The sequence below is a fragment of the Pomacea canaliculata genome, linkage group LG4, assembly GCF_003073045.1.
Source record: "Pomacea canaliculata isolate SZHN2017 linkage group LG4, ASM307304v1, whole genome shotgun sequence".
NCBI classification, from domain to species: Eukaryota; Metazoa; Mollusca; class Gastropoda; order Architaenioglossa; family Ampullariidae; genus Pomacea; species Pomacea canaliculata.
Window position 1 is genome coordinate 27,799,648 of NC_037593.1, and position 13,924 is coordinate 27,813,571.

The 13,924-nt window shown below is 42.0% G+C and overlaps 1 protein-coding gene across 2 annotated transcripts in view; it reads left to right on the plus strand.

The window, feature by feature from the left end:
* The first annotated feature begins 1,731 nt into the window (after positions 1-1,731).
* The window catches only part of LOC112562743 (T-box transcription factor TBX2-B-like), a 38,531-nt gene continuing 26,338 nt past the window's right edge, over positions 1,732-13,924 (plus strand). For both annotated transcript variants that reach the window (XM_025236206.1, XM_025236207.1), the window contains exon 1: positions 1,732-3,776. In XM_025236206.1, coding sequence (XP_025091991.1) covers positions 3,367-3,776 — 410 coding nt within the window. In that variant the 5' untranslated portion in view covers positions 1,732-3,366. The remainder of the gene's footprint in view (positions 3,777-13,924) is intronic.

The window sequence follows — 13,924 nt, forward strand, 5'->3', positions numbered from 1 at the left end:
CGACACGCGGAGCAGTCGGACTACTTTGTAGGTGTCGGTACATCTCGCAGGGACCGCTTCACCGCAGTCAAAACAATTAATCGTTTAACGACAAAATGCATTTCAAACAAACTGTGACATTCCAAAAGCCCTTTCGCTTCAAGGACTGTGAAGATGGTTTGTCTTGTTATCTACTTTTACATCAGAAAATAATGTCTCAGTGGATTTGAGGGGACATCTGAATCCTACTGAAGAAAGTTTCTTTAGGTTAATTAATATCATACAAGGACTCGAACCCCCAGTTTTGAACGTACAAAACTTTTGTGAAGATCATTCGAAAGGTTATCTGGTTGGGCTGACTGATTATTTAAATATATATGACCATTATATATATATTACTAAGGGCATTCATTATATTGGGTGAGAATATATTTTTAAGATGCAGGAGAAGTGGGTGAGAGAGAGGCAGAGAGAAGGAGGAGTGTGAGAAGGGTTAATTAAAACATAAATAATAATATGGCCAAAAAAAAACAAAAACAAAAAAAAAACAGTCTTGGGGAAGGTGAAACGGAGGAGGTTTCTCAAGATTTGCCCTAGTCTTCACCTGCCTGAGAACCGCTGCATCGTCTGGGACTACCTGCCTAATTGCTCTGACATAGCTTGGGGGTACGAATTTCAAACTCTTCGCACGAGAAATTCCAGTCTCGATGGAGTATCGTTCCGCGAATCAAGTCGCCAAGTGCGGGCGCCGCTTACGAAAATTGCCGAGTGCTGCCGAGTGCAAAGCCCGTGCGTGCGAGACTGGCGGCCGCCTCGCGGAGGTGAGCTGTCACTCCAGACCCCGATCGAAGCCGACAGCCTGTCGCGAGCCCCCTCATCACGCGCGCATGCGTCAATCACTATCAGGACGGGGCGGGGCTTAGCGGTGCTGTTTGGGTGAGTGTCGGGGGGGGTTTGTGGGGGAGTGGAGGGGAATGGTGAGAGAAAGTTTTTCGCAGCTCGCTCCACTACTACCCCCCTTCTCTCTCTCTCTCCTCCTCACTCACACTCTCACCCCACCTTCGCGTTTTTGTTGTGTTTTTTTTTTTTTTCTGACATCCCGCCTGACAGTCGCGCCAGCGAGGAGGGCTTTGGGTTTGTCGGCGTGTTAGCGACCGGATTTTTACGACGGAGACATCAAAGAGAGGGAACAAAGACCTACAAGGAGGGGGTAGAAATGTGGCGAGTATCGCGACAATGGGAGGGAAGCGGAGAGAAGAGACCTGAGGAGATCATGTGAGCGCCGACTGGAGGGGAGACAAGCGAACAGCACGACGTGCCCGGCTCGTTAGGTTTCTGTCACTGATCAGCCAAGCAGACTGTTTGCAAATAACCGCCACAACTCCATCGTCGCGTCACTTAATCTTCAAACACTTATCCTCCCTACCCCGCCTCAGTCTCCCCCACTTTCCTTTTATTATTATTGTTGATAATAATAATGTCGTCTCCGACTTCAAGGAAATTTGATTCTTTCTGATTATTTTAGAAACAAAATAAACATCATTCTCTCTTGTCAGAATGGCATGTAAACATGTAAACACGAGATTATAAATATATCACGTAGGTAGGGAGGGAACAAGGAGGTTGGGTGGTTGTGTCTACGTCATCATTCAAAATTGTACCGATTACCTGACACACAATGTTTTTAATTACTTTACAGGTATTGTGGACAAAAGTTCATTTCAAACCAACAGGTGAGAGGATGAGGTAGAGCCAGGTATGCGATGGGGAGGTAAATACTGTTTTCTGAAGCTCTGGCAAGATGGAAGCGTTACCTGTCTGAACATGAGAACGGAATGTGCGGACTGGAAGACCTAGGTGTGACGTCAGCCGCGGACCTGGAATGTTGCTGCTGCTGCTGGTGGTGCGGCGGTGGTGGTGTTGGTGGTGGCATGTGAAAGATATGGATCTGAGGAAACTCGATGGCGGTTATTTTGCGCTCATCGGCTCGGGGGAGCAGCATGTCTCGTGACAAGGATATGCTCCGAGGGCAAACAGGCTGCTGGGTCTCCGCCACAAAAGCCGAGCTAACAGATTAGAGACATAGACAGAGGCAAGGTGAGGAGGCTAAAGCAGACGACACGCACATCTCAACATCCCTCGCCGCGTGCGAGGCGCATTCATCACACCCTCACCTCCCCCGGTCCCTAAAAACACGCCTATCGCCAACGCTCATTGGCCACGGCCGCGGCCGCCGTCCAATCGCCGAGCCCGTTCCTGCGGGCAAGAGTTAAGCGCCTTGGCTGTCGTCTGCGCTTGGCAAAGCGTGGGGGCCGAAAAGGCGAAAGACAGATCGCGAAAAAGGAGAAGAAGAAAGGAACGATGGTTTCCAATGAGTGAACACAAACGGGCGCGTTTGCATAAGCGCCCCCACCGATCTCCACTGGAGCTCGCTGAAGTGGCAGACAGAACAAGGCAGGCGTGATCGCGACAAACTGGGAACAAGCAGGCGAAAGGCAATGACGGGGGCTGCAGTCAACCCCTCCGCCGAACCTCGTCCGACCTGACGGCGACACCACTCCGTCCGGTTCTGGCGCTGATACAGATGTGAGGAGACTGGTGTCCCCCTCCACAACAGTAGCGAGTCACCACTACCAGGCCTGCTCTGTCGCTGGCATGCACGTCGTCCTCCTCGTCGTCCTCGTCGTCGGATTTGACCATCATCATAATCATCATCACGCCAGCCAGTGGTAATAAAGGAATCTTCACGTGCGAGTACTCTTGGCCAGTGTGTGTGAGCGTGTTTGTGTTCGTGTGGGTCTGATGTTCCTGGGCCGTCGTCGTGGAATCTTGATTTTGTTCGTTCGAGAACAACTCAGAAAAATACAATAACGAGAGAGGTTAGAAGGAACATCATTACACGAGTACAGAAGCTTAAAAAAAAGTGTGAGAAATGAAATAATGTCCAGGCTTCTTTAACTGGATGGAGTAGTAAGAAAAATACATGAACGAGCGTTGACGAGTGAGGGCCAAGTCGGTCAAGAACTAGAAAAAAAGAAAAGCGAAAGTGGAATGTCAAATTACCCAACAGGATCTGATGACATATCCCGGAGTTCATGGGAGATTATAGCGGCTGGATTTGCAGGAGAAAGTGTCGGGTGTTGTGTCTCCTTCCGTCAGGTGTCGGCAATGGCGAGAGCTGGAAACCAAGCAATCGCTAAGAGTTGTGGAGACACCGCAACTAACCGTGCCAGCCTTCTGAAGTGTTAACCTGAGAAGTATACTGTGTCCGAACAAGGTGCTACTTATTCCAGTCATCATCAGGAGTAGCTTTTCTCCACAATTTTCCTCAACTTCTGACCCGCCAAAACCCCAAACTTCACAAACTCGAAAAGACCTCGATAATTCATGATTTTTCCAGTACCTTCTCTCCTCTCCTCTTCTTCTGCTTTCTCCTCCTTCACCTCATCCTCACCTCTGGATCCCAGAATGGCTTTTACTCCCTTCCTGTTCCCTCGTGGGCCCGACTACCCAGCTATGAGCACCTTGCTGGCTCCGTCTCCCTTTGTATCTTCCTTGGGTCTACAACCCCCAGGGTTAGCTCCTATGCTACCCAAGTTGTCTGGAGGCCTGGGCAGAGGTCCACTAACTGCAGCCGATCTCTTAGGTCATCACTCGGATCACTTCCGGCCCTTGCGGGCGCTGGAACCGCCGGAACCGGAAGTACAAGACGACCCTAAAGTGGACTTGGAGAGCAAGGACCTATGGGAAAAATTTCATCGTCTAGGAACCGAGATGGTCATCACAAAGTCCGGAAGGTAAGCACATTTAGATGACAGACGAGAGAACAGAAGAAAAAAACCCCAGAAATGCAATGAGTACAAAGATAACTGATGAAATACATACTTAGATAACTTAGATAAAGGCTGAGACGAGCGCTGAGATCATGGATAAGCTTGGAGTGGACTTTAATAACTTGAATTTATTTCTGAGTGTTATCACATTTAAATTAACAGCGATACAATTAGGATCTGTGACCACAGAACTGTCTGAAGTATTTCTAACGGTCATTATCATCATCAAGGGTGAATCTCCTCTTTCATTCCCTCTCATTTTGTTCACACTTCATTTATTTATCCTTACCTCTTTGGTTCCTTCCTGCTGAGAGTTTCCCGAGGTCGGCAACAGACATTCCGCGATCATTTCCCTATCACAGAAATTTAGCCAATCAGTTTTACAGTTACGGATATCGCTCAGACCTCCACACATCATTTCTGTAATAATGTTAAAGCACTCACTCACTCACTTGAAGAGGGTTCAGAGGGAGTGAGAGAAGAAACAGTGTGTTAGTTTTTTAGATCCATCATGATCATGTTGATGTTTTCATGAACATTTTATCACTGCAAATGAAGTCTGATGGTATTTGTCAATATTTCTAATATTACCATCTGGGCATTAGTGAAATGCTTGTTGTGGTCGCATTTTGTACACACTTGAGACAGACTGTTATTTATAATTATTTAGTAATTTATTTAGTAATGACATTTAACATTTGTTTACTTTTCAAGCTCGCCAGATAATGTAGACATCAAGACGACGGTTTGTGTACGAACGATGGAACATGTTAGTTCTTCCTCACTTAGCTTGATGAAATTATTAGAACTTATTATTACTGACTAGAGAATCTTGCAAGTAGCCAGTGCTGCAAAAGTTCACCACATTATTTTTGTATTAAATTCTGAGGATATAAACTGTAAAATTACAGAATATTTCATTGAAAGGAAACCAGAAACAGAATCAACACAAATCCAGTGAGACAAAATGTTTGGGGCGGAGGTGGGGGACATGCCCTTCTGTTTGTATTGTTCTTTGATTGTGACAGACCTTGCTCTGTTATGATTAATAGAAAATCATTTAATAGGGTCTACTCGGGTACTTAATGTTTCGTCGGCCCTTTTTTTGGAACGGTTTTTGCTTAATATATTATGTGGATATACATATGTTAATTAAAGGCTGACATTTCAGCTTTTGCTGTCAGAAATACATAAGTACAGTGAAGTGATTTTCTTTCTTTCTTTCCTTCCTTACTGCCTGTTCCCGAGATAAACTTTAATGATGTCACCCCTTCATCACTCTGATACAAACATTTCATTAACATCCAGATAAGACAATTCCCTCCATCAACGACACATAACAGATTGTTTCACGTGGAACCGCGAGATCACGAGATTTTCATGTGTGTGAACCACTTACTCTCGTGAGATTTGAGTTTAAAAGTGATTTGTAGTTGATAATGGAGGACAACTCGCCATATCGCCTGCATCAGGAATCTGGGAGCGGGTAGCCGGGTAGTCACGCTCGAGTGGTTACTACACTCCAGGCTGGAGGCTGCTCCTCCTTGTATAGTCTGTGGTAGCACAGTGAAGACAAGGTGGTAATTGGGGGGAGGGGAGGGAGAGGGGGTAGAGAATTTTGGTGCTGCATGGTCTGGTAAAATAGTAAATAAGAATTGCTGGCATACTGTCAACATGTGAGTGTTGTGAAGCACTTCGTGCATAACTTTTATTTTTCTATTAGCTGTTACCTATCTCAGGAGCAGATTGCTAGGTAGTTCACATAAACACACACAGAGGAATTAACTCTTCTCTGTTCTCTCTTCATTTTCTTTTCTTTCAGCATTTTATCTGTCCTCTCTTTCTCTCTCTCTCTCTTTCTCTCTCACACACACACACACTATCACACAATCACACGTGCTAGTCTCTTTTCTCTCTCTCTCTCAATTTTCCATCATCTATATCTACTTCATCTCTATCTTTTTATTTATCTTTATTCTGTATTCTATTTCTTTTTCGTGCAATAAATTCAATCTCTTTCCGTGTCCTCTGTCTCTTTCTCTCTTTCTCTATTCTTACCTTTTATATGTTTTTTCTAACACACATGCACACACACATACATACACTCTTACTTTTTGTAGCAAAAGTGTGTTCTAATACACTGAACCCACTGAATGATTTTCTATTCTTTCTGGCACGTTCTGATTATATTATTTCTCAAATGTAACAATTTATAGCTAAACAAAACATATTATTAAGCATAAAAGTGATTTTAATTTGTATTTACACATAAATAATTAATGTACAGAAAATAATTTGTATGTATATGATATTAATGAACGATTCTTCAAAAATACAAGTCGATATAAATATTCTTTTAGAATAAGAACGATGAGTGCACAATATGGTGGACATAACAAGTGAGTTGAATTGAGAGACACACACTTCACACAGACTGACAAGGAAGGTTTCACCAGTGTTTACCTGCCATAATTATGTTTATTTGTCTGCTGATAGCGATATGATAGGGGCCAGGAATATTGGAGTAGCAGTGAGTAGGAAAGAAGTCCGAAAAAGAAACACAAACTTTGCGAGATGATAGGATACGGTGGTAGCGGTTACATGCAGATGAATGCGCGGGAAGTGGATTCTTGAAAAAAAAGTTCGACAATCAAATCACAGTTGACTTGAGTTACAGTCATTAACACTCGGATAATGTGTGGCTTTGTTTATTAGTAAACATTCGTACAATGTGTGGCTTTGTTTATTTGTAAACACTCGTACAATGTGTGGCTTTGTTTATTTGTAAACACTCGTACAATGTGTGGCTTTGTTTATTTGTATACACTCGGATAGTGTGTTTCCTTGTTTATTTTTAAACACAAGTATGTGTGGCCTTGTTATTTGTAAACACTTGGATCATGTATGGCTTTGTTTGTTTGTAAACACTTGGATCATGTATGGCTTTGTTTATTTGTTAACACTTGGATCATGTGTGGTTTTGTTTATTTTCAAACTGTGGGACGATTTCATCTGTGTAGATATTTGCTCTTAAAGCTATATTTTCTTTCTCTCAACTACAATGTGACAGAGGGTAAACAGGTGATAGTCATGACTACCATGGCTGTGTTAGTGTACCAAGGCCGGGAGAGTAAGACAGAAACAGAGAGACAGAGGGAGGGAGGGAGGAAGAGAGAGGGTGAGAGCGGAGATGGAGGATAGAAAACCAACATTTGGAGAGTAAGGAACAACACGGTCAAATATTGAGCCAGCCCGAAGCATGGCGTCAATGGTGCCGCCACACAGCTGAGGCTGAGCTGGGTTTTCGTGTGTCTTTCTGGCTCAGAAACATGCAGCACCGCCCCGCGCCCTTCCTCCCTCCCCTCCTCCACCTCCTTCCACCTCCCTCCCCCTCCCATGACACTGTGGCCAGCCTCTGTAGGCGATACCGCCCACTCTTTGCAACTTCTGTCAGTGTGCAGGTCTGTCTGGCTACTTGTCCGGCTTCCCACATCCCCTCTACACGCTCACATATTCACACACGCACAGGTAACAACTACTTCCCCCCTTACCTTTCTCTCTGTCATTTATTTTCCATCCCAACCGCCCTCTCTCCCCCTTCCCCACCCGACCTTTTCGTTCATTCATCGACCTTTGACATGGAATAAACGCCATTGGCGTTGTCTGTCTTCCTGCTTCATTTACTTTGTTATCGTAGTTTGTTTGTGGTTAAACGATGATAACCTTTCCTAGCGAGGGCAAAATGTAAAGAAAAAAAAACCCCAACACTAAATGCTTGTGCCATCAATCCATTAATTTTAAAAAATTGTCATTGTCCTTATGACAAATGTTTAGGCAGATTATCTAATGTCACCATGACAAATAAATGTCGGACACCTTCCATCATGTCACCATGACAAATAAGTGTTTGGACACCTTCCATCATGTCAATCTGACAAGTAATCGTTCGAAAACCTTCCATCATGTCATTCTGACAAGTGTTCGCATATATTGGAAAACGGACCGTGTGCACACCTTCTCTCTCTCTCAAGCCATGTTTACTGCAGCTTGTGTGTGTGTGTGTCGGTGGGGGGGCTGGGGGAAACTAGGGGAAGGAGATGAAAGAAAGAAGATAGAAAGACACAATAAATAAAATGCCATAGCTGATAATTATAAACAATATCTGGATATTGTAATAACACTGACATGATGATATCCCAGTGTGTAAAATGAACATTTCTCAGTCGTGTTGTCACCTCCGGGGTGTAGCAGGCTGCCTCTCGGCTGCAACATTTGTAACAAGTCGCATTGCCACTGCCTGTCTCTCAGCTGTAAAAGGACATTTCCATTAATTATGCTATCATGCAGCTGGGGGAAATATTTGGCAGTAACTGATAATGGAGTTGAGTTTTCATGCCTTGGCTTGTTTTTCTGACGCTTATAAACTCTGGCTGTGTTTACGGTTGACTGCGGCTTTGTTTGCTGATATGATCGCCTTCCCAGAAAAAAAAAAATCCTGACCCAGCCGGTTCCTCCTGTGGGAAATGAGGCATGAAATGATTCAAACTGATACCCAATTCATAATTCTTAACACCGCCAAACTGTGTTCCAAACGGGGCTTTTCCGGTTGTTTCGGGTAGTTCTGGGTAGTTTGTCAGTTAGATGTTTTAATACGTTTCTCGTAGACATTAGACCGATGGCAAGATAATAGATTCTCGACATGTGCTGGAGGCCACTAGGGAAGCTCAAAAAAACACTCACATTTACAGTGACCTTCGACCTGCCACCCCGATACCTCTTTACCTTATACCTAGCGAACGGAATCAGATTGATAAGATCTTGTCAAAGAATGTGAACACTATAAACTTTGTATAACAGAACTGTTCTCTAAATTATGTATTTTTCTTTATTGCTTCACCGTTGTATAAATTATCCTTCATTGCTTTCATTATAAACCTGGAAGGGTTGAAGGAAATGGGTTGCAGTGAGGATGGCCGCGACTATTTAAACAAAATCAAGAGAAAGAAAGTACAATGACATCGGACTACAAGTTTTGCTTATTTGAGGTCTTTTGGTTTTCATCTACAACCTTCTATTGTCTCATCGACTGCCATCCCCTTTCATCTACGGCCATAACGGTTTCTTTGTGCAATTCGTCGGTGAGGTGGCACAGTCGATGTTGTTGTCTGTCCTCCCTACTTTGTTGTGGTGTAGGTCTTAGCACTCTGTCCATGATGATATCTGGACAAGACTATTCTGTCTGTTTTTTAAAACTGATTATTAACTCATCTGCTTTTATCACAGATTAATAAAGACATTGAAGATATGCTGAACTTTAACTCCTAAACATTTCAATATGTGAAAAGATGCTTCAACACTGCATTCGCTACTTTTTGGCTATTGTGATTAGTTGGATTGACCTGATACCTACAAAGAAACAATGTATCTGCAAAAGATTATTATATCAATGTTTTGACAATTTACAAAGCACCAGACTAACCGATATAAGTAAGCAAATAGGGTGAAGGACAGCTTGATCTTGTGTCCAAAGCATTATGGCATCAAGTGATCAGTTTTGTGACTGGAATAATGGTGTGGATAGGAGCCTTTGCTGCCTTGATTATAGTTTTTATTATTTATTATCATTATTTGTAAAGCACCATAAGCTTTCCGATATGGCGGACGGCGCCATATAAGTGTATTTAAGTATTATTACTACAATATATACATACATACCCTAAACTACTCATGTTCAAACATCTCTAAGCTGACTTTCCGAGACACTTTTGGCCTGGAGACAATTTTACAAGGATGAGTTAAAATATAACCAGTTGGTAAAGGCATCCCAAGAGAAACAGAAAGGACATGCTACAGATGTTCTGAATCGTTTCCTCTAAAAATTTGGGGTTGTATAGCAATCATTAGCCAACAGTTGCCTCTAAACACACAGGTTTCCAGTGGTACAAGGAGGGGGTCGTATTTTTGATTGCGATTGAAGTCCCTTCCAGTCTCCTAAGTGCAATCGTGGATCTTGGGATCATGCCACACACAGTGAAGAACTGAACGAAGTAAGAGAAGACTGGAGTGAGAGGATCCTTTTTTTTTCTTACCAATGGTACGTGCTAGGTAACGAACAAGGTAAGATTTTTCCCATACAGTAAGAGTGCAGAAACATGGCAACCTCCGACAACCAGTCCGCAGCTGTATTTTAGAGATAACTGTAAGTAAACGGTTTATTCGTAACAAAAACTTGAGAGCAAAACGATTCAAAATATCGGTATCTCATTTCAGCCCAACTTGATCGTTCACTTGCCTTTTCCTGTAACTCTGAGGAGCCGAGGGTACGAACATGTCATGTTGTAGACTCTTTCATCATGTACCAATCTGACTGGTATACAACACAGTCGACTACGTCATCGTCAGCTTTACCTCAATTTTTTTTCTATTTCTTGATTATTGTTTCGTCTAGTCTTTTTATTTAAATGTCATATCTCGCGCTGTCCTGTAGTCTGTCCTTGACAACGGTCAACAGTTAAAGTGTTTTGCAGACGGGTGCCAAGCATGACTGGATAATATGTTTTCTTTTTTTTCTGTGCTTCATTTCATTTACCTTCTCTTGTTTCCTGCCAAGCATATTTGATGAACAAGAACAAAAAAAACAACAACAAAAAAAAACAAAAAAAAAAAGTGACTGTTCTGAATGTTCTGCGTGTTTGTGCAATCTTTTAAGCATTGTGATCACCCGAGTCTGCTATCAGGTCTCTCCAAATAAAAACACCAACAAAGAAATGTACAGAGACATTGGAAGTATCGACAAACAGAAATAATAAGCCAAGGAAAAAAAAAACCCGAGAGAGAGAGAATCTTGGAGACACAGACCGCATTAAAACAACTGAAAGATTCAGTCTAGTCGAGGTCGGCCACTGCATCTCATCATCATTTCCAGTCAATCTCCGCCAAGACTGCACACTACTGTGTCCAGCATTGTTGCAGTTGTAAATGTTATTGGTTATTCTTTGTATAATAACACTCAAAATTTCCCTCATAAATTATCTGTCAATAAGCATTTGGTCCAAAGCTGAGTCCATTACCGTGATTCACTTGCAATGTTTATCAAAATTTATAATTTGTCTCCACGTGAAGTTTATTTACTTCTGGGAATGAGGAATGAAAAATATGCACGGGGAGGATTTATATTATAGAACCAACTTCAATCCCTGTCTTATTCCCTGTCGCGTTGGTATATTTTACTTCTTTGTTTCTTTATTCTTTGTTTAAGATTTGAAAAAATATGCTTACGCCTCATTTAAAATAAAAGTGCGTTAATCAATATGGGTTGCATGGTTTCAGAAAAAATGTCGAGTACCCTTTTAAATAAGTGTTAAATTTCAAATTTTTTTATCAGTTTATGCAGAGAAATAATCTATGCTCACTACCCTGAAATGTGCCTCATGCGAGTAACCGATTTATGTTCATCGACTGCTGTCAGTTTGTTTTATTATTACTTTAAGCGATTCAAACAGTTTAGAGTACGGGAAAGAAAAAATAAATACAGGTTTATCTCAGGTATTGAGGGATAAAGTAAGGAAAGATTTATCACCAGGAGTGAAAATAAATAACAGTGTATCGTAGATGAGAGAAACCTTGCGATGGGTTATCTCGAGTTTGTCTTCAGAAACCTTACAAACAATTTTGAATTTCAAAGGAGTGACTGAGAAAGAAAATGTGAGTTTATGATTTAAAAATTCACCAATGTTGATTTATCACAGTGTGATTTTTATTGTCTAGCACGGACTAATGCTCGTGCTCGCGCGTGCACGCACACACTGTCAGACAAGAGTTCAGAAGAATAGACTCAATTACAAGTTAATCTGGTAAAGAATTCACTCATTGTCTTCAACATTACAACAAAATTTTGCAATCATGTCATAACTGATATTTGAACCATCTTCCTTCAAAAAATAAAGGAAGAGTGAAACGAAAAACAATCCCATGATCAGTATTTTTGTCAATACAATACATGCTAGGATATTTTTTTTTGAAGACCTGTTGCCCTGATAATATGTTTATTTATGTTTCTGAGGGTGTTGTGGTTTAATTCCATTTGTGATGTCGGTTGTTGAACGAAGATTTAAGTTGACAGAATTAATCTCTTGCAATGATCATCAGCAGTCAGCATCTGTAAACAAACATGTCTGCCTCAGACCATGTAATTCGACAGACTTCTTTTGATTGGCTAATATATTCAGATTGGAATGTTTACGAATACAGAAGGTGGTTTTTTTTCTTTAAATAAAAAAAGGCGGAGCTAATGTGTGATTAAGTGCTAGAAAGAGCCACAAAGAAGAGAATTAGAAACTCCGAAATAAAGTTGAGACCTGAACTCACTGCCTTAGAGAAAAGAAGAGACTAGAATATATTTTATCGGAGAAGAGAGGTTTGTAATGGAGGAGGTGACCCATCGTGACGAAACCTCTTTGTCATTTGTTGCCTCCCCCTAAATCAGTCAGGTGGCACCTGTTGCTGTTAGCTTCTTTTTTCCTTTTTCGTACTTCTTTTTCTTTCCTTCTGTTTCTTTCTAGTTCTTCGTTTTTTCCCCCTTCCTTTTCATGACCAATCACTTTATTACATTGACGAATTTCTTACTGAAACTAATACAGCAATTACAAAAAATAAAATTCATGAATGTTGTAATAATTTCATTTTTTAAAAACATTCCAGAAACTTTTTGAAACTGTTTTCCAGCATCTTTATAAAATTTAAATTGTAAATGTGAGTTCTTGCACCTGTTTGAAAGGATCAAAGAATTTCTGAGTTTCCAAGGTATATAAAGAATAAATATTATCATAATGGGAATGTGCAGACTAATTAGAAAAGTAAGTAAATAAGACAGTCCGTCAATAGTCACTTACCTGTGTCTGTATGTCTGTAGGTACACACGATTATCTTCAACACTTACTTTTCAATTGGCTTTAAGTCTAGCCCTGAAGATAAGAAGACGAGAACAGAGAAAGCCGCAATAAAACTGCTTTAAATTTAAGACCTGTACTCGAATGCCTCGGGAGGAGAAGCAAGGGAGATTATTTATACAGCACATGTGAAGGTGTGGGCATTTGCATGGAGTCGTGAAGCACTAGTCTCACCCTCCCTTGCCCCGGCTCTGACGCAAGTGGTGGGTCCTCAAGGTGACAACATTCATCTTCCAAACGTTTACACTGACGATGTGTCGATGTGGTCGTTGGTGCTGCTGCTGAATTATACGGTCCTCCCGTCCCCAACACACGTGCTCTCTGTCCTCCACCGGTCCCCGGGTCAGCGCCCGCTTCGCGTTTATGGGCGCATCTGTGACCAGGATCAGGAGCAGCCTTCTTTTTTTCTTGCCACCGAGCTGGCGAAGCAGTCCAACGGTTTTACAGTTTGTGAGCAGAGTGCAGACTCTGTCGCTGAAGATCAATTCAGAAAAAATGACAACAATTGGCTTGGCAGTAAGATGGCGCCGGTGTCTCCTTGGCCACAACGGATGCTTGGCGGCCTGATGAAATCGTTTTGTGGCCGAGGCTGTTTGAGAAAGAACAGTTTTATTTCAGCGCCTGTCTGTACTCCATCACGGTAGGTTTATCTGAACAAAAGGGTACAGTGGGTACAGCCCAAACTGTTGGAAGATCAGGTAAGCTAGTTTCGCTGAAGTGTCAGGATTTTTTGAGCACATCCTGTGATACTGTGTCTAAAAAAGCTCCGTTACATTTTATCAAACCAAATCGTCTTTTCATTACTTCTTGGCGTCGGAGATAAAAAAGTTCCCCAAAACTACAAACCGATACTTTAAGGTCCAAATTATTTGTTAAAAATCTTGTATACCTTTTATTTCTGTACAGTAACCTTTTTTTATTTTTTAACTTCAGCGATCCCTTCATCCTAATTTTCTATCCCTCTTTCTCCTACTTCCGGTTCGTCTTTTCGAGAAGCCGATCTAACGTCACTCAAGCAGCGATAATGCTCGCAGGCACATGCGCAGAGCCCTCCTGTGGCGTCCTCCTCGACAAAAAAGCTGAAATCAGCCTTAAAAGGACCGCTCGGATTTCAAAGAACGAGGGCTTGCGGCACAATCTATGTTACTTTCACACAGCGACGTG